The 20,427-nt window shown below is 43.1% G+C and overlaps 3 protein-coding genes across 7 annotated transcripts in view; all 3 read right to left on the reverse strand.

Moving 5' to 3' along the window:
- Window positions 1-66: 66 nt before the first annotated feature.
- On the reverse strand, window positions 67-9,704 carry rnf128a (ring finger protein 128a). Of its 2 annotated transcripts, none has more exons than XM_062486328.1 (7): window positions 9,248-9,704; window positions 7,346-7,593; window positions 2,653-2,724; window positions 2,160-2,242; window positions 1,953-2,049; window positions 1,645-1,813; window positions 67-1,252 (listed from the first exon to the last, which is right to left on the reverse strand). In XM_062486328.1, exons 1-7 carry the CDS (start codon window positions 9,648-9,650, stop codon window positions 1,143-1,145), a joined length of 1,182 nt encoding a protein of 393 aa, XP_062342312.1. In that variant the 5' UTR covers window positions 9,651-9,704; the 3' UTR covers window positions 67-1,142. The 2 variants fall into 2 exon arrangements, with proteins under 2 accessions (XP_062342312.1, XP_062342311.1); XM_062486327.1 differs by lacking the exon at window positions 9,248-9,704 and adding an exon at window positions 8,118-8,681.
- Window positions 9,705-10,105: 401 nt separating this feature from the next.
- radx (RPA1 related single stranded DNA binding protein) lies at window positions 10,106-15,202 on the reverse strand. Its single transcript, XM_062486324.1, has 15 exons — window positions 14,136-15,202; window positions 13,905-14,047; window positions 13,599-13,791; window positions 13,396-13,504; window positions 13,007-13,107; window positions 12,745-12,864; window positions 12,447-12,542; window positions 12,170-12,337; window positions 11,930-12,078; window positions 11,725-11,849; window positions 11,592-11,639; window positions 11,270-11,403; window positions 10,941-11,177; window positions 10,655-10,837; window positions 10,106-10,374 (listed from the first exon to the last, which is right to left on the reverse strand). The coding sequence occupies exons 1-15, from the start codon at window positions 14,725-14,727 to the stop codon at window positions 10,238-10,240; spliced, it is 2,535 nt and encodes an 844-aa protein (XP_062342308.1). The 5' UTR covers window positions 14,728-15,202; the 3' UTR covers window positions 10,106-10,237.
- Window positions 15,203-15,966: 764 nt separating this feature from the next.
- Window positions 15,967-20,427, reverse strand: part of npas2 (neuronal PAS domain protein 2) — a 28,399-nt gene continuing 23,938 nt past the window's right edge. For all 4 annotated transcript variants that reach the window (XM_062486323.1, XM_062486322.1, XM_062486320.1 and 1 more), the window contains 4 exons: window positions 20,145-20,329; window positions 19,328-19,420; window positions 19,029-19,251; window positions 15,967-18,791 (listed from right to left, as the gene is read on the reverse strand). In XM_062486323.1, coding sequence (XP_062342307.1) covers window positions 18,600-18,791; window positions 19,029-19,251; window positions 19,328-19,420; window positions 20,145-20,329 — 693 coding nt within the window. In that variant the 3' untranslated portion in view covers window positions 15,967-18,599. The remainder of the gene's footprint in view (window positions 18,792-19,028; window positions 19,252-19,327; window positions 19,421-20,144; window positions 20,330-20,427) is intronic.

The raw sequence follows: 20,427 nt of genomic DNA on the forward strand, positions 1-20,427 counted from the left end.
GTAGTAAACCAAAAACATCTGAAAATCCACTCTGAACACTGTAAATAATTATCCATGACAAAACAATTGTTTTGATAAAACAAATTTATTTACAACATTTCAACTTCTTTCATACATCAATTCCCCTACATTACTGTCAAAAGAGAAAAAATAAAGAATACCTTTTGTCCCCCATTTAATCGAAATATTTTATAAATCTTTACATTGGAAAGGCTGCGCACTATATTTTAAAAAAAGTTTAAAAATAGTATTCATTTTAAAGTGCATGCACGATGTGTTCTAAACAAAACTATTCAGTTCAATCATTTGCACGAGGCAACCAAAAATACCTAGAAAATGTTACAAGGTGTAGTGGCAAAAGGATATGTTAACTTGCATACTTCAAAATCTGAGTCTTTCCTAAGTGAAAGTCCAACTTCTAACTTGCATCTCTTAGTCCATAGAAGGAAAAAAGCACTGTAGACATGGCATGAAGTGAAATAGAATTTGAAGACAACAAGAACATTTACATTTGGAATATTTTTGTTGTTCCTTACGAGAAAAAAAAAAAAGTTACTGTCCACAGTCACCGACACCCTATGTGATAAGAGACGTAGAAACCATAATTAGGAGATATACTGAGGTAAAACTGTGCACGCAGCATGTGCTCAGCTTGCCATGCAGCGCACACTTCTACCAAATGTACTTATACAATATCATAAAATCTCATATTGATTGAAAGATCGCAAATACGATCATAGAAGGCATCATTTCTGCTGATATATTACTGCATTAAGTCTCTTAAAAACAGATCAGTCCTGTCCTATACCCTGTGGGTGTTCTATTAGTGCACAGAAATCAAAAACATTAGGTGACCTAATGACTTTTCGTACACAGTAAACAAACACAAAAATGAAAACGACATGTACAATTATCATTAAAACCTGTGAGATAGTACCAGTTCAGACATTATTATTGCGTCTAAATAGATTGCATCGATTCCAATGATATGCATAGGCTACATTCTCTTTTCCTAGAACAACCTCAAACTCACTTTACAGGTTCTGCTCGTTTCACAACCAGTAGGAACAACATCTTTGAATGTAATTGACTGTGGCGCGAGTCCCATTAGCCAGGCTCCAGTGCAGTGCTAAGCATGCTGTTCATATCCTGGGAGCCCGTTGGTTTTGGAGGTCGCCCTCAAATGCCAGGTTGTCGTATTGGGGCTGGATCTCTATGTGGACCGAACCAGGATCAGGCTGGCCCGGAATAACTTCCAAAATAAAAATAAAGAGCCATGCCCAGGCAATTAGGTTTCCTGAAACTATTACATGTTGTAACAGACAAAATATGATTTAGCTTTGAGGCAGATGTCATTCTGAGGCCTTACATTTACAGAAAGAGTATTGACAAAGTAGTAATAGGAATATCGAACCACAAGATTTTGAACTGGACTGACAAATGATGTGCTGCTACGGCTTCAGTACATATTATCAAGTTCATGTGAAGGAAAGAATCTTTAGACCTGCACATGCTGAATGACATCTATGCTTAGGCACTCCCAACAACCTCTACGGCAGGCAGGGGCCGTAAGCAAAAAGCCTCACGGTTCGATCTCCGCAATAAGGAAACAGGCCAGGCCAGACTACGAGAGACGAGCCTTACCTTCAAATATGGGGGTTCTCTGAGGCGGGCTGCTGTGGTCCTCCCCACCCTGGACGGAGGCGTACCCCGAGGACGCTGTGTCGCTCTGGGCGTCCTCGGGGACGCTGGGGAAGGACTGGAAGTCTGGAGGGACGGACGTCTGGCGGCTGGACTCGTCGTCGTCAGGGTGCTGATGATAAGCACACAGAGGTGAGTCACTGCTTCACTCGCCTGTAGACGCATCCATCTGAGGTCCTCTAGCCAAACATATCAACAATCGTGTGGATATGGGTGCTGTGCAATATACTGGAAGTGCTGTGAGCACCTACCGCCACCCCGAGAGTCTTCAGGATGTCACATTTACACATGGGACACGTCCTGTGCTCCAGCAGCCAGGGCTCGATACAGCTCTTATGAAACAAGTGACTGACAGGAGACAGAAACCCAAACAAGATCAGCGTCAGGCCGGTATGAGGAAGTGTAACTGACGTTTAAAAAGGGGAACAAGTTGTTGTACTGGTCTGAACACTGCATACTTGCATGTGAGAATGGACAGCACATCTCCAGGTTTGTAAGCGTCGATGCACACAGCGCAGGTGTCAGCGTCTGGCCCGGTCTCCTATAGGAGAAACAAATGAAGCCAACTGACAATGTATTCTTGTGGCAATCATTGCTAGGCAGAGTCATGCATTTTCTCATCGAAAACAGGATCACAAGAATATTTGTTTTTTTAAAGTTTACTACGTGTCCTTAACCGGTGAGCCACCATGAAGCCCCAAAATATGTTATCTTTCAAACTGATTCAAAAAGGGCCATCCTGTACTAAAACCCTCTTTGAATGTATTCCGTAAGCAGTTTAAAGGGTATCTGGACAGATTTTGGAAATTGGATTTAGAAAATACTCCAACCCCAAAAATCAGACTGGATTATCTGAGCTACAACCATACAGGAAGGAGGCCAAGCAAGGTGGACACACATAGGAGACACGTCTAGTCAAACAAGTGACAGGTTAGGCTTGTTTTTATTTACCTCATCTCCCTGTTTTAGGGTCCGCACCTGAAGTTGACCAATGGCCTTTTTGGCTTCAGCCTTGAGATGTTTCTGTTTGGGAGGAGAGAGAGAGGAAGATCAGACACAACCGAGCCACCCGCTTCTCCTCTCCAGCATGAGCAACATCAAACCTCCCCAGCACACCAGCTTCAGGGCAGAACACACAACATGAGAAGGCATGGATGAAGACCTTTCGTAAAACAAAACACCTTCAATGACCTCATGTCTTTACATCACAGGGAGCAGGAAAATCTCGTGCACTGATGTCATGTTAGAGACTAGTATTCCCCACATGGACACTTGCAAACCGGGACAGCCTTCATTAACGACACCCTACTGTTTGTCATTAAGCCTGCCCTCTGAGGGTATACATTGGAAACGTTGCATCAGCTTACAGGATGTCAAAACAGAAGATTTACATCGGGGCCTTTGGTATGGAACTTGATCCTTGGAGATTCCACACAGAAGCTACAAAACTACAATTTGGAATATAAACATTGTGTTTGCAGTGTTTCCCCTACCATTATATTAGGGGGGCGCCCCGCCCCCCAAATACATTTTTTTATTTTAATTTTATTTATTTATTAATTTTTTTTTAAAATTATTTTTAATATAGCGCCAAATCACAAAAGATGTGATTTAAGGTTACCTTTCCTATAAAAACAGGTCTAAAGCTTGCTTTTATTAAACAAACTAAATGGCCTTATGTTATGTATCTTATTTACACGGCGGCATGTCATTTCTGTCTCTACAAAAGCTGTAAACCTAGGGACAACACTGGTTTGGGTCAGGTGACACACACAGGTGATGCCCTGGATTTCCTAGTACAACTCTCCCCATGGCAACAGTGCTAAATAACATGCACAAAGGCACACAGGAAGACAAGTCACATAACGTGTTAAGGGTACACACAAAGAGGCCTCACAGGTAGATAACATTTACATTGGTGATTCTCTGAAAATAATTATATGAAAATGAAGAATGAAAGAAGGATAATGCTTTCTGAGAACAGGAAACAGTCAAACACAACACGCCTATATACTAGAAAGATAAACCAACGTTTAATCGACTTGCTGGCTTGAACAAAAGCTTTCCCCATGTCCTGAAAGGGTTCACATCCAGATACACATTTGTAGGTCTGTTTAGGTACGGTGGGAGATTCATACTGGCAGGAGAATACAGTCATCATGCTATCTGACAGGAGGAGCAGATATGTGGAGTTTTGCATAAGATTACAGGCTGAACAATGGTGCCCTGTAACCCTGAGCTCAATGTCGACCTGCTGTGGGCGCACTTAGTGCTGCTCGCACTGTCCAGCTGCCCACTCAGAAACACAAGTCTGCCTGCCTGAGAGCTGTTGTGTGTCTGCTTGTGCAGTGAGCTAGCCCCCATACCTAAACATACAGTGAAGAGGTCTGAAGTTAGGAGAATAGTATTCTGTACACATGTTTACAGAGAACACTCACTCTTATGCTCAAGGTTACCTCTCACGCAGCAACAAATGACAGCAAGTGTAGATCTCTCCATGTGACAGTGGATTAGTCTTGCGTAACATACCAGAGATACAATCAGCTGAAGAGGAAATTCTGGTACCACAGCAAAAGATTCAAAGGTTTAACAAAGAGGCTTGCTTTAATCTTTGAAAATGATAATACTACATACAGTCAGGTCCATAAATATTTGGACATTGACACAATTTTCATCATTTTGGCTCTGTATACCACCACAATGGATTTGAAATGAAACAATCAAGATGTGCTTTAAGTGCAGACTTTCAGCTTTAATTTCAGGGTATTTACATCCAAATCAGGTGAACGGTGTAGGAATTACAACACATTTGATATGCGGCCCCCCCCTTTTTAAGGGACCAAAAGTAATTGGACAATTGGCTGCTCAGCTGTTCCATGGCCAGGTGTATGTTATTCCCTCATAAAGGGAGTTTGTTATTTCATTGACAAGGAGCAGATAAAAGGTCTAGAGTTCATTTCAAGTATGGTATTTGTGTTTGGAATCTGTTGCTGTCAACTCTCAATATGAAGTCCAAAGAGCTGTCACCATCAGTGAAGCAAGCCATCGTTAGGCTGAAAAATCAAAACAAACCTATCAGAGATAGAAAAAACATTAGGTGTGGCCAAATCAACTGTTTGGTACATTCTTTAAAAAAAGAACGCACTGGTGAGCTCAGCAACACCAAAATACCCGGAAGACCACGGAAAACAACTGTGGTGGATGACAGAAGAATTATTTCCCTGGTGAAGAAAAACCCGTTCACAAAAGTTGGCCAGATCAAGAACACTCTCCAGGAGGTAGGCGTATCTGTGTCAAAGTCAACAATTAAGAGAAGACTTCACCAGAGTAAATACAGAGGGTTCACCACAAGATGTAAACCATTGGTGAGTCTCAAAAACAGGAAGACCAGATTAGAGTTTGCCAAAAAACATCTAAAAGAGCAAGTACAGATCTGGAACAACATCCTATGGACAGATGAGACCAAGATCAACTTGTACCAGAATGATGGGAAGAGAAGAGTATGGAGAAGGGAAGGAACTGCTCATGATCCAAAGCATACCACCTCATCAGTGAAGCATGGTGGAGGTAGTGTTATGGCGTGGGCATGTATGGCTGCCAATGGAACTGGTTCCCTTGTATTTATCGATTATGTGACTGCTGACAAAAGCAGTAGGATGAATTCTGAAGTGTTTCGGGCAATATTATCTGCTCAGATTCAGCCAAATGCTTCAGAACTCATAGGACGGCGCTTCACAGTGCAGATGGACAATGACCAGAAGCATACTGCGAAAGCAACCAAAGAGTTTTTTAAGGCAAAGAAGTGGAATGTTCTGCAATGGCCAAGTCAATCACCTGACCTAAATCCAATTGAGCATGCATTTCACTTGCTAAAGACAAAACTGAAGGGAAAATGCCCCAAGAACAAGCAGGAACTGAAGACAGTTGCAGTAGAGGCCTGGCAGAGCATCACCAGGGACGAAACCCAGCGTCTGGTGATGTCTATGGGTTCCAGACTTCAGGCTGTCATTGACTGCAAAGGATTTGCAACCAAGTATTAAAAGTGACAATTAGATTTATGATTATGTTAGTTTGTCCAATTATTTTTGGTCCCTTAAAAAGGGGGGGGGGCACATATCAAATGTGTTGTAATTCCTACACCGTTCACCTGATTTGGATGTAAATACCCTGAAATTAAAGCTGAAAGTCTGCACTTAAAGCACATCTTGATTGTTTCATTTCAAATCCATTGTGGTGGTATACAGAGCCAAAATGATGAAAATTGTGTCAATGTCCAAATATTTATGGACCTGACTGTAACTAACATTATTTAACCGTACAGCCAAACCCTTTATGATGAAGTGTGTGTCTGCTTGACAGTGTTTACCAACCTTAAGATCCTATTCAGACACTTCTAGAATAAACACATCAAGTTGACTTAAAACCGTTTAGTGGACAAACATTTGGAATGCATACTGTGGAAAACACTGTCCCAGTGACAAGAACCCTTCCACCTGTCAGGTCGTCTGTCCGCCATTTAAAGAACTCGCAACATTACTCACGCTAACTAGAACAACAGGCCAGTACTGTACTGTACCACATTGTGTCCTTAATGGACAGATTAATAATACAAAACAATGGTACTGCACATCGTCCCTAGTAAACACAGAACCCTCACTGACCACCAAAATACTGTTCAAACTATGCAGTTCTGAGCCTTGATTTCCTGCTGTACTGTCCATAGGCACAATTGGTATGTTGTCATGGATTAAAAACATCTGCTACCTGAATAAAATATAATTTCCCCCAACAAATTATTAAGTGACGTCACCAAGTAATATACTGTGAAGTACACAGGCAGAGAGGTTGTTTCTGTGTCGTTAGCATCACCCAGCCTGCTCTGCAATAACACACCATATGAACTAGTGAGAAGGTTTCAAATGATTCCATTCAAACACACCTACCATAACACACATGAATCTGGACACGTAAACACATGTTTAATGCTGTAGTCTGAGGGGAAGAGAAGTTTCTGTTTCTGGTGATAGGTGATAGGTCAACTCACTGTTCCACAGACAGAGATATTGCACAGCATTCTTTGACTTTTGTTCAGAAGAACAATTGTCACTGGAGTTCCGAGTTTGCCAAAGCTACTTGGCAACAAAGTTCTGTATCAGGTTTCATGGATAATGTAACTTTGAAGAATCTCAACCAATGAAGGTCAAGCCTTTGTCAAGCGCTCTCAATGTCCCAAACGAATTATTTGGTACGGGAAGGAGTTAGACTGGTTTGACAAGTATCATCTTACATTTACATTTAGCAGACGCTGTTATCCAGAGTGACTTACAGTAAGTACAGGGACATTCCCCCGAGGCAAGTAGGGTGAAGTGCCTTGCCCAAGGACTCAACGTCATTAGGCACAGCCGGGAATCGAACCGGCGACCTTCTGATTACTAGCCCGATTCTCCGCTCAGCCACCTGACTCCCTATCTTAAGAGTAAACAGTTGTCGTTTTCCCCTTTTCCCCTCCCCCCACTTCCTTACACCCCACCTAAAGTAAAGGACATACAGGACTGTATTATACCCAAATACAGTTCCTTCACAAAAAGAAAAAAAGAAACAGAATAATTCCTGTTCCTAATCGTTTAGCGTGGTGTGGTTTTACCTGTTTGTTGTTCTGCTGGCGGACACTGTTGAGGCGACGTGCTGAGTAGAAGATGAAGTATCCCACTGTGGCAGCAGTCACCACGAAGAAGGAGATGGACACGAAGAACACAGAGTAGTGACTCATCCAGGGCCCGTGCTGTTTGCCCACCTCGATCGTCATGGTGACGGGGTAACCCTTCTTCACCAGGTTAACGATGTCCAGGCCCCTGATGTGACCGATCATGATGGAGACCATGTCTCCAGTCCCTGTGAACAAGTACAGAAATGAAATGTTATTGTTGTTAAGGAATACTGCCATTGGTGAGGACAAATACACAGTGTAATGTTTGATACAGTTTTCTAAAAAAGATCATTATGCATTTAGCATTTTTCAAGTCATTGGTTTGATCGTGTTCACACAAGCCATTACCATTTTGTTGAATAAACCCATTACAATATTGTCAGTTGGTAATCTAATCAACTAACTTCTGTTAGATTTGTGTCTTAAAAACCAACTGAAACAGACAGACAGGGAAAGCAGCCCTTAATGAGATCTCAAAATGATTTAAAACTAACCAGAGAACATGTATTATTAACAGTGACAACGTTCCGGCAGTTTTGGCAGAGGACATCTGATAGAGGACTACACTTTCAGTCGTAACATAATTTGAGACAATGTCTCCCTCACTGTGGTAGAGGGGCAAAGTAACCTACGCTGCATTTACGCAACGACCTAGGCAAATGTCAGGTCTGCTGCAACAGTGACTTTCCGAGAATAATAAACTACATACCTGGGTGTGACATTTGGATTACTCTATCTGTACCAAGATCGTTAAAAATCACGACTGCAATTGCCCCCTCGCTGGCCGCGACATTGATCTTCTCGGAAAAACTGCATCCATGACCGCGCTGAATTAACGCGATCCATCCCTTTGACTCATTTGGTACATCATAAAATGCATCATCAGACTGGCAGCCGTACATCGGACGAGGTACATAGACTTCCCCCGTCACTGTCATTTTGGGAGAATCTAGTCCATAAAGCCCGCTTTCTTCATGCCGCCAAACAGTTTCGTTGCTTTCAACATCAACAAAAGAGACATTAAGGTAAGCTGTGCATATGTAAATCGCCTGCGCAAAATGTAAACTCGATACCTGGATACTTGAAGCCACAAACAGCCATGAAAAAAAATACCGTTTTGCTAACCGTTCCATAATCCGGGTTACCACAGTTTGATATCGCTTCTCGACGTATAAGGGAAGCAAAACAATTCTGGAAAACGACAGTTGATGCCTTTTGTACAATTCACGTTGAACTGAAGTGCTGCTCAGTGTTGACAGGTGAACCAGTCCAGCGACACACCTCTTTTCAATGGGGTCAAATTGTATAGTACACGCCCACCTACTTCTTAAAGGAGACGTACATCATTAATAGCACAATCTGCTTGATACTAAAAACATAAAACGCAGGTCTACCTACTGCTTTACATTATCCAAATGAATGCTGTCTGAATGTGAAACACAACGACCAAAATGCTCGATTAATTTGAACGATGTTATATTCCATGCCGTTTCCTCACGCGTCAAGGTTTCATTTAATATCAAAGGGATGACGTGTTAAACTTAAACTAAGAATTAATCGGTCCAGGGATTATATGGGTGGATCACAGTAACAGAAACGTGTATAAACACATTGACTGGAAAGCTTGGGGGCAATCTCAGTCCGCCTACTTTGAGAAAAGGTACCGACGCGCCTTTTATTCGCGCCTATTATTTTATTATCGCCTTTAATTATTATTTGCATTACATGGAAATATGAACAAAATAAGCTTTCCATCCAGATTATCCAGTATGTCTCCTCCAAGAGAGAGAGAGTGGAAACAAGATGATCATCTAAAGACTGGAAAAAGCCACAACTTACCGTGGTGTACCATAGGGGTCATCTCATCGCCCGTGCCCGGGAGGTTATAAATCACCACCCCAGAAGCCCCTTCAGCAGAAGCAGCCCTGATCTTCTCTGAGAAGGTGCAGTTCCCCCTCTCGATCAGGGCAATCCAGGGCCTGGACGTGCGGTTAAAGCTGGTGTGGGGGTCACAGGCCTGGGGGTGGAACTCCGGCACAGTCAGCTTTCCCATCACCGAGGTGACGGGCGACTGGAGCCCAAACAACCCACAGTCTGAGCAACTCTGCAGGACGGTTCGATTTGCACTCGAGTCCCAGTAGAAGATCGTGATCGTGGTCGTCCAAAATGACATACTCTCCGCTGCATGTTGAGCAGCCGCAAGACAGAGGAGAGCTGGGAGGAAGCGTCGGTGGGGATTCATTTTGTCCTCCTTTCTGAAGAGCTCTGTGTGGTTGCTGTGGCTCAGACAATCCTCATCTTCCTGGTTAAGAAGAGGGAAGTGCCTCAGGGGAGAAACTGACACCACCTCCCTGTAACTTTAACCAAGCCCACGTCACACCACTTTTATCTCTGTGAAACTTGCTCATTGGCCCGTATATGTATTTACCACGTTTGCATGAGTAAGCTTGAAAAGTCATGTGCATACAGGTACCTCAGTATGTTTGAGGCAGAGTTATAAGGGTGTAAAACCAGTTATGTAAATGTTATTTTACTCCTAGAACACCCACCTTCATTTCAGTATCAGAAAACAAAAGCCAACTTTTGTTTTCCCCTTCACACAGTTCATTTGTAGATTTGTTCATGTATCACAAGTAGTAGAGCAAGAGTTTAGGTAGTTTCCATCCTAGAGAACCAGTAGAAAAAAAGACAATCTCCTACCATTTAATTTAGGAATATTCCTTAAAAATACAACTTTTATTTGTTGTAAAATGAGCCTTAAAAAAATACTAAAAATTCTGTATTTTGCATATACACACAGGTGATCATTTGTCATCTGAACACCACTTCCTAAATCAAAGCCACATCCGTCATCCTATACACCTTGTTGATGACAACTTCAATCCTGTCTTCTCCTAGATGGCAGAGGTCCAGGACACACACAACAGGGGCCTCGCTTAGCTCCTCTGCAGTAGCTAAAATCTCCTCTGTAAGAACACAAAGACAACAAATATTTTATGTAATTTGTTGGTTCAATGAAGTGCATCTCTAGTAGACGCCTTAACTTTAACCTTTAGTCCCAACTCTGGAGATCAAAACCCCAAACCCCGTTCCAGAGGCTCCCACCCTCCCATCCCCATGACCATCCATCAACTGGCTCTTGCGCCACAGCTGAATAACAGTGCCTGGCAACCGCTTCCCCGGGGGTTGTGACTGCCCTGCATCCCTGTCGTCATGGCTACCCTGCATCCCTGTCGTCATGGCTACCTGGGTCAGGCGTTGGGGTCTCGCTCAGGCTCTGGGGGTCGCCAAGCGGGCAGAGGCAGCCCGCGCTCAGACAGGACAACAACCTGTTGTCATGGGGATCCTGAGGTAAACCCACAGCCCTGGGATCCTCCGAAGACATCACAGGGAGGAAGACTGCGTCCACGGCAACCTGCTGGTTTATACCTGCACAACACCGCAGAAACACAGTTACCGGGAGGGTCACAAGCTCCTGATTCACCTGTAAGCGAGAAGAGTTGCTGATGATAAAAAATAAAACAATCCTTACCTAGTATGGTGAGGTGGTAGTATCCGTGGTGGCTCAGCGGGGTTCGGGGGTCTGAGGTCTGCTCCCGTGTCCATCGGGCAGGGTGGAGGTTGATCAGCTGCAAGAGGAGCTGCTGGTCGGGAACTCTGAACTTGTGACTGAAGTGGTCAGCATCCAGTCCAGCAGGGTGCAGGTGCACAGCCACTTCTCTCTTCAGCGATGACCAGGAAGCGCTCTCCCATGAAGGCACGTCCCCCTCTGGAGAGAGAGCGGGGACTTTGACATGCTTGTAATGATGGTGTGTGTCGACGACAACATGTTTATTATTACTGGAAGGTTGCCGCCGTTACCAGTTGAGACCGTATGACTGGTGGGGTCAGTGCCACCCTCTACAGGACCCTCCTCTTCCTCCTCCTCCTCCTCTTCCTCCTCACTTCCCTCCTGATCCATGGGCTCATCCACTGCAGAACCATGTCCAGTTTCACTATGAACATATTTACAGTTTAGAGCTCATCACAAGCTATCTGAGCTACTGGCTAACTAGTCACGTTCAAGATCATCATTAGTAGGTTTTGCAAAATCTGATTCCAAAACGTTAAAGCAGAGGGGAAAACTGTTCCCAATGCCTCTGAGAAAATGATGGTAAAAACTTTCAGTCAAACTCAGTTTTACCTTCCTGCCATCGTCCGTGAACGAGTGGTGTAGAATCTCCTCACATCTCTAAGACAGGTAAAATAACATAATCAAGATATCAAATATGCAGAACAAAAACATAAATATGGATCAGACTGACTGGAGGACTTGCCTCCTGGGTAGTTTTCTTTTCTGCCCGATGTTCCAGTTATTGCCACCAGAGGGCAGTGTTTCCCTGTTCATCTGTGTTTCTGGCTCTGCTGCAGCTGCCTCACTCACACCAACACACTGGACTGTCTGCAGTACAGAGCATGAGACATGGTGACATCCATATCTTAAAAGGTACACTTTTGATGTTGTGTGGGCTGAATGCTCACCTGTCCCTGGTCTGTCAGTGCCTCCGCTGGCAGGTTACGGTACTGCACAGACATGATCCGGCCTTGAATTGCCAGTCTTTTGTGCTCCCGATACTGAAGTGACTCCAACTCTCTCTTCAGCTCATCAGCAGCTACCAGAGGTACTTCAGCTGAGAAACACAAACAGATTTTCACAAACCCCACTTTTAAATAAGTGAACACTGTATGCATTAAAGACATACTGCTAAAGACCTTCCTCACCAGAGCCGTCTGTGACAGACTGAGTGAAGATGCGGGGGGCGGGAGGGTAGCAATAATGGCCGCCCACAACAGCTCTTCTCAGAATGTCGCTGTCCCTCTGTGTCTTGGTCCACTGGATGAAGCGCCGGACGCAGGGGTCACACACATAAGGCTGGCCTTTGTGAAACCCTAAGGACCCCCCGCAAAAAAAACTGACAGTTTACTTCCCGTTGCACAAGTTTCTTGGCAAAGAACAGGTTTTTTTCTGGTATGTAGAGAGCAAGACATGTGCACCCACCCGTGATAAAGATCTGTGTCTCACAGCTGCTGGTGAGGTAGGGAAGAGAGCCTTCCACACGGCACATTCTCATCTGAGTACAAACCAAGTACTTCACTGTGAGAGGCAGGGCAGGATGAGGCAGGGCAGGATGAGAGGAAGGAGAGTAGAGGCAGGACAGGATGAGTGGAGGCAGAGTCCAAGCATACAACAAACACTACCAGCCCATGATGTTCAATCAAGTTCATATCACAACAGGTGTTGAATAAAACAAAGAAAACCGCTGGTGACAAATGTGTCGACAGTAAAGTGGATTTACTTGGACATATTCCATTGAACATTTCTGGTTGCGAAGAAGCAAATATCTCCAAAATGAAAGGGAGGTTTGACGTTCCATCGACTGCATGTACCCAGCGGTAAGTCCAGTATTTCTCTGGGCCTGAAAAACATGGATAATCAGTTTAATGTCTCTTAAAGGTAAAATAATAATAATGCCTCGACAACAGAAAAGTGACATTCCAGTGACAGTGCTCATCAGTGCTGATGAATTCCAGCTGCACAGAGACACTAGGCCTTCTCACCAGTGGTCCCAGAATGCTTCACTCTCTCTGCTCGACCAACGAAAGTTACCAGGCCAATGACATCACAGGCAGAATTGTCAGACAAATTATCCAACTCGGATCTAAGAGATGTACAGAATAAAGAAGAAACTGTTTCCGTGTAGCTCAAAGATGCAGAAATGAAATTTTATAACAAGATCACTCCCTCCAACTGTGTTTAGCTCCCCGAGAATACAAACTAACTATTCATCTTACTGCCAAAAGAGAACACTACCATTTGACCTGATGTGTTGCTCATTTTTGCCTTGTAAATTAGCACTTGGTTTAGGTAAGAAACATAGGCAGAGGACTGTGAGATGACTACATTACAGATTTTACCAGGGAAAATCCCTGCAAACAAAGTAGCCTACCTGGGGGTGAAGGTATAGACCACCTCCGGCAGACCCCACTGAAAGGACACACTTTTGGGTGGGACAACAATTACACTGGCAGTTGGATTACGAGCATTCAGACAGATTTCTGTAACACATGGACATGCAAAAAAACTTTCAAGTACTCATATTACAACAGAAATCCATGATTATCAAAGTAAAGTTACTGATACTGTTCCTACCTACGGAGTGGAAGGATTTCATTGTGCTGTTGTTGATGTGAGGCCGTGACCTGTTGGGATAGCCTGGCTTGAGGGTGTAGTTCTGGAGGTAGAGCACAGTTCCTACGTTTAATCTCTGGTACCACTCAAGACACAGCTCGTTCCAGAGGACAAGGGACATCGTTCCACTCTGGTCAGCAACCTCAAAGTATGCCTGCAAACAATCATCATTAGGGTCAGAGTTAGAGACAGGGTTAAGCGCCAGGCTACACTTTGTACTACAGCAAAATACAGCATTGGTTCTGTCGATGAAATTAACTTGTTCACCTGGAATGGATAGTCAATCTTGAGTCCAAATTTCCCATAATACCGTAGCCTGGACTTGTGAATAATCCTCACTATGATGGGGATGGGTCGCGGTGCGTTTCCAAGTGACGACTCCAGATCCCGGAGGAACAGAATCTTGGAAACTGTCGAGGAACCGTAGATATACATTATAACTGTCACGTGATATGGATTTATGGATATCCGCACTCATAAGCAGGAAACTCCTCTCACCATCCAGGACTACATCTGGCGGATTGATATTTGGAACCCACACGGCGCCCTCTGGATCCTCGTTGTTCCACAGGGCCAGGTAATGCTTGCGACCAATTTGAAGGGGTGCATCGTTCTGCAGTGAAATGTCACCCAAACCGTTCTTAGACAGCATAGGGATAGAATCAAGGTCGTTTATCTCAAGTAAAATACCAGACTCCCGTAACGGTGAACCACATTCGATCCTGTTGATGCAAACAAAACTTTGACCCAGTCTCTTCTCGTTGTGAATAAAAGAGCAGTGGTTTATATGGATATCGATTCCACTCCGAAGGACGTTTTTGTGGACCAAATGATTTAACCCTTGATCAAGGAGGCATTTCGCCTGGTAGACTCCGTCTGTTACAATTATGTCAAAGTTGTAACTATCAGGTGCCTGCTGAGATCCAGAATTTTGCTGCGCAGACAAATGTCTCTGGAGTGAGATGACAGTCACAGGGGCATGACATTTTAGTGTCAGCGTTTTACCAGCAAAAAACGGTTCCAACGTCGAATGTAAGAAAGACACCTGAGTGTCTTCAGTCAGTGGCTCTAAAACCCCACTACATGCCATGGTTGATCTTAGCGTTAGTAATAGTATGACTGCAAACGCTCATTTTAAAAGTCCAAATGTTCGCTGCTAATGCTAGCCTACATAACTAGACGGTCTATCGTTTAGCTAACTTATTTTACCTACTACCCGGGAGCTAACTTATTGAGCAAGCCAACTGGACCCCACTCCCGAAAATATCTGTTAACTTTCAAGTTCTCGGAACAGCACAGCTGGCATCGCATTTTACTATGGCTAGCTAGCTAACATTGTTAGCAACTAGTAGCTAGCTACATAGCTTGTCTCACAGTGAGAAACGATAAGCGTAGCGTTTGTGATTGGAGTATCAGGAATCAAATACATATATTTAAATAGAAATGACTGTTTTCAGTAGCCAGTCACGTAACAAAACTAGACAGCTCGCTAACGTGTACACAAACTAACTTTTCTGTTTTTTACGCGGTCGACATTTGAACTCCGGAACTTCCTGACAGGAAGTCACATCGCAAAGGTTTTTAGATGCCATCTGCCAAGAGAACGTTGTCAACCATCTTCAGTACACGTCTATGGAAGCAAATCAGTGACATAATGTTTTGAAAATTTGAAAAGGCATTGAAGACTTAATATTATAATAATATACCACCGAATTTGTTGGTTTTGAATTAACCTCTTTATAATTGAAATATGAATTTATGTAAAAAATCCAGATCCAAAAATTCAAGGTTCGGAAATTCAGGTGTTGCTCAAATTCGAAATGTAAAAAAAAAATTCAAGTTTCAGAAATTCAAATAGAACAAAATTCAGGCTGCTCAAATTCAAATGGTAAAATTCAGCTTGGTAAAGTTTTCGGCTCAAGATTTCAATTTGTGAATTCAAAACCAACAAATTCGGTGGTGTTTAAATTTAAATATTGGGTATTAAGTACGAAATGAAACATTGTCACTGATTTGCTTCCATACTCTATGGCCCACCTGCTCTGCAAGAACCGTAAAATCATACAAGTGTCCTAATCTCGTTTTTATTTTGTAAAGAAATAAGTGAACCAGATTAAAGAAGCAGGTTCGTATCCCATTAGCTGAAAGAGTAACTCAGTTATTGATAACAGATCAAAATATTGTAGACAAAGATTTGGACGGAACAGCATCTATTAATTAACACTATCTTGGTACCATAATAAATAAATCGTAAAGTAGAATGTATTGCAACATTGCAATAGAGGAATACGCAGCATGAAAAAAAGTCAACATCCATTGATCATTTTTGGAAATATTTATTTTAAAATATCACATCCATATTGATTTATAAATAATTAAATATCACTATCATATAATTAATATCCAAGCTGTTCCAGAATGTAAACTTGTTTTATTAATTTATTTTTTAAACAATACCAACAATATGTTAAAGCTTATTTTGATGGTATATACAGAAAGAAAACAAGCCTTACTATATAACTGACTGTGCTTCACCTTCCCAATAAGACACTTCAATAATCTGTTACAAAATACTTCTGTTTGTTTAACTTTAAAACCATGTAACATATATATATATATGTATATATATATACATATATATGAATATATGTTACAATATATTCAATATATTTTACATATTAAATTAACAACTATATTATCTAAACGTCTTTGTACATTCTATAATACAGTATGCATTATCTTTAATGCAATAGCAGAAATGGCTGTTGTGTATCAGATTTTTATAAATTCGTGACCCTGGTAGTTCTGTATAGAATGCACTGACTGGCCCTCTTACACCCGGGATGCACAGTCAACTTTAAATATAGTAAATGCTGAAGTCGAGGATATCTTCAGAAATAAAAGCAAAGGATGGGAAATCCATGAGAACAAAAAAACTGTTTAAAACAGTGCATCATCAGCTCCTTGGGACAATTTCAACAGAATCAGAGAAACTGTAGCTAGTGTAGCAAGTAAACTGTAGCTAGTGTAGCAAGTACAACCAAAACAGAGTTTACAAATAAACATTTGTATAAACTGAAGCAAAACACAGCTACACAAAGTGACTCAGCATCTCAAACTTAAAAAACAAAAATAAAAAGAACAACATCTGCTCCTCGATGACAATTAAGTCGACTTCTTGTTTGTCATAAGTAATGTTTTATATCAAACAGGACCACCTAAGAGAGCACAGAACAAACTGAGAATTTGACGTTTCTGTTATTCAAAGACAAAAACATGTTCCTTCAACCAGCTTCACAAGGCAGTTATAACCATATGTATCCATTGTGCACATTGAGACATGGACAAAGAATCATTTTTCTAAATGACACATTGTAATGGAGGGCCAAACTTAACTGCCATTTTGCTGACATCAAAAAATATTTGGAAAACATACAATGATGAGAATAAAATTGTACGAGGGATCTTGAAAGAGGTCATTGTTGTGTTTTACTGCAATAAGAATATAACAAACACGTGTGTTGTTCAAAGATTTAACATCTAAGATTCTTTTGAAATATGTTACACTGAGTTGACCAAGCATGAGCCCAGCACAAGACAGAACTGACCCCTTTTTCCAAATGTCAGAATCCCAACGTGTCAGACCAGCCTCGTTAGACCAGAGTCTTTAGTGGAGATTAGACACGTTAATAAAGTCTTTAACTGGTACAAGATGAACCCAAGGAAAGATACTGTTGATATTCATGGTTGAAGGAATGTTAAAGATAGATTCATACAAAAATATTTCCATTTAATTCACATAGTACATTGGCTTATACAGCTATTTCTCTATATCTTGTATATAAATACCGTTAATGTATATACTGTGTACACAGTATATATAGGTTATTTATAGACATCATTAAAACTGTATAAATTAACATTCTTATTTTCAAAATTGACATTGCACATAGTTAAAGGGTGAAGGGCACATACTGAGAGTCCATAACTTAATTTGAGCATCTTTTGAACCAGTATAACAGCACCATTCTTAGAGTGACTGACGAGTAGGAACAGCAAGCATCTGACCACAACACTGCATGACATCAAACAAAAACATCTTCCTCCATAGACCGTCTTCAATTTCAGATAATCCCCAAACCCTTTTACCAGCCACTACATTACAAAAAGTCTTGATTTTGATTGGATTTGAAACATGTTTAAACAAATTTATTTTGGTTATTGGGCAAAGCTGTGTAAAATGGTTTTGTAGGATAACATTGTTTTCACAGTAGCAACTTTTCATTTAAAATTGAAAGTCTCTAAAGCTCTGCAAATGATTGTGGGGTAAGATGGAAGGGTAGTCAGGCAGTGCTGCTGTATCTGGGGCATAAGGGGAATTTACAGTGAGTACAAGTGGACAGTTTGATTGTCATTTCCATGAGAAAATAGTTTCGTTTACTTATAATAGTTTGTTCATACACACCAATTCAGTCAGTCCGTTCATTACCAATATAAATCATTCTGCTGGTCAACAAATATACTGTATTAATAAAACTGGTTATGGTAAAAAAAAGTACTGTTTTCCTGTTGATTCGAGTGATGGTGCCCGTGGTGCAGCAGTGATTGTGGCCCAGTACATTGAGGCCTGGTGTCTTAGAAAACTCAATTTCCCAGAGGCCCCTAGTCCAAGCAGCCTCAGTGTGTGGCGTGTCCTCGTAAAAAAACTGCTTTGTCTGTAAAGATGGCTCCTTATCAAAAGTAAGGTCACCACAGGCATATTATCTTTCTCTTCAAAGATTTTTTTGTGTTTTTTTTTTGCTGTGGAGACAAAGCCAATTTGGCTTACAGCAAAGAACATGGCAGAATCTGTTTGCCATATATATGCCTCTCAGTCTCTTTTAATACCTCAATTTGTGTTACTGGATCTGTAACAGCAACATGACACTGATAACTCTGCTCTCTCTCTGTGAGACTGTAGGGCTACCGGGTTACCATGTTCCGGAAGTCTGAAAGGCTGCCAGTCTGGTTTTGGGAATGGTGGCGCGGTTGTTGTTGTGGTTGCTGTTGCTGCTGTTGTTGTTGGATGTATCCCACAGTGCTTTGCTGTTGGACGTTTGTGGTGTGGAAGAAAGCCTGGGGGCCCCCGCTGTGTAAGAGTCCCTGAGGCTGCATCTAGGACCAGGAAGACACAGGAGGGTGAGTGATTCCTTTACGTTTAGACTTCCTTCGCTTAGCAGACACTTTCATACAAACTGACACAGGATATGTAAAAAGTACAGCAGCAAAACCAAGGATCTGAAGTTCAAGTGTTCAATCAGTATTTCGGTGGTTGGAGTCTAGGAACGGTCTGTTTTTGACCAAGAACGTTGTCTAAGGGAGGGTGTATCTAGGGGAGGGTGTTCAGGGTACCTGAAAGAACTGCTGTGGTTGTTGCAGCTGCAGGGCGTGCTGGGAGCCCTGGGCATGGTAGGCAGGCTGGGCATGGTAGGCAGGCTGGGCCTGGTGTGTGATGAAGCCGTTGTGGGGGATCATGATGGGGGAGGTGAAGACAGGAGAGGGAACAAGGACAGCGTTGCAGTTGAGCTGCTGCATGGGGAACGAGGGGGTCATCATCTGCTGCTCCAAGGTGTGTCTAGGTGAGACAAGGAGGCATTTTAGCAATACGAAACAACATGAAAAGTTTGTGTGCGATTGCGAATAACACTCACTTGGTTTGTTGGATGCCTGAATTGCACTGGGACGCCTGTGAGCTTACACTGCTGTCAGGAACCAGGGTCTGCATCTGCTGGTTCAGCAGCATCCTGCCAGAGACAGAAGAACAGGTGTGTGAGATGGGTTTGTCTTGGTATATCGACAGAGAGCACAGGCCATGGAGTCCACAGCCTAATGTTTCCTCCACCTTTGTAATGTTTCTCCATTTCTAAATTCCGGGTTTGATTTCATTTAAGTCAGGTGTTCATCCTAGGAGGACACACCAAAGTCACTCAGGCCCTTTTCCTGGTTGAAAAACATGTTTGATTTCAATTCTTTTCACTGCCCATGAAATTTGACCAAACTTGCAGTGTGATCAAAATACCTAGTGGACTACTTCCTCATTCTCTTCAGACGGAGACAGAATGTACCCCCTCCACCCCACCCCCATCCCTACACCCCCCACCCTCACCTCCCACCCCCCACCCCCCACCCCCATCCCTACACCCCCCACCCTCACCTCCCACCCCCCACCCCCCACCCCCATCCCTACACCCCCCACCCTCACCTCCCACCCCCCACCCCCCACCCCCATCCCTACACCCCCCACCCTCACCTCCCACCCCCCACCCCCATCCCTACACCCCCCACCCCCCACCCCCATCCCTACACCCCCACCTCCCACCCCCATCCCTACACCCCCCACCCTCACCTCCCAACCCCCACTCCCATCCCTACACCGCCCACCCTCACCTCCCACCCCCCACCCCCATCCCTACACCTCCCACCCCCCACGTGTCCCTAAGACGGGAGGCGTTTCCTGGTGCTCCTCACCGTATCTGTCCGTCTTGGCTGAACTCGTTGTCTGAGTGTCTTTGGTTAGTGTCCTGCAGTGGCCGTGCGTTGGTCTGGGAGAACATCATGGGGTTGCTGTAGAAGGGCAGGGTCAGGCTGGTTTGAGTCTGGACCGGCAGGGTGACAGTCTGCACTTGGCCCCTGGACACCTGCCTCTGCTGCACCTGCAGTCACACACGTCACACGGTCAAGCTCCATACAGACCAGCATGTCAGAGCTACTGTTCCTCAGAAATGAACTGTTTGGTGATGGGGAGGAGGAG

The sequence above is a fragment of the Osmerus eperlanus genome, chromosome 19, assembly GCF_963692335.1.
Source record: "Osmerus eperlanus chromosome 19, fOsmEpe2.1, whole genome shotgun sequence".
Classification (NCBI taxonomy): Eukaryota; Metazoa; Chordata; class Actinopteri; order Osmeriformes; family Osmeridae; genus Osmerus; species Osmerus eperlanus.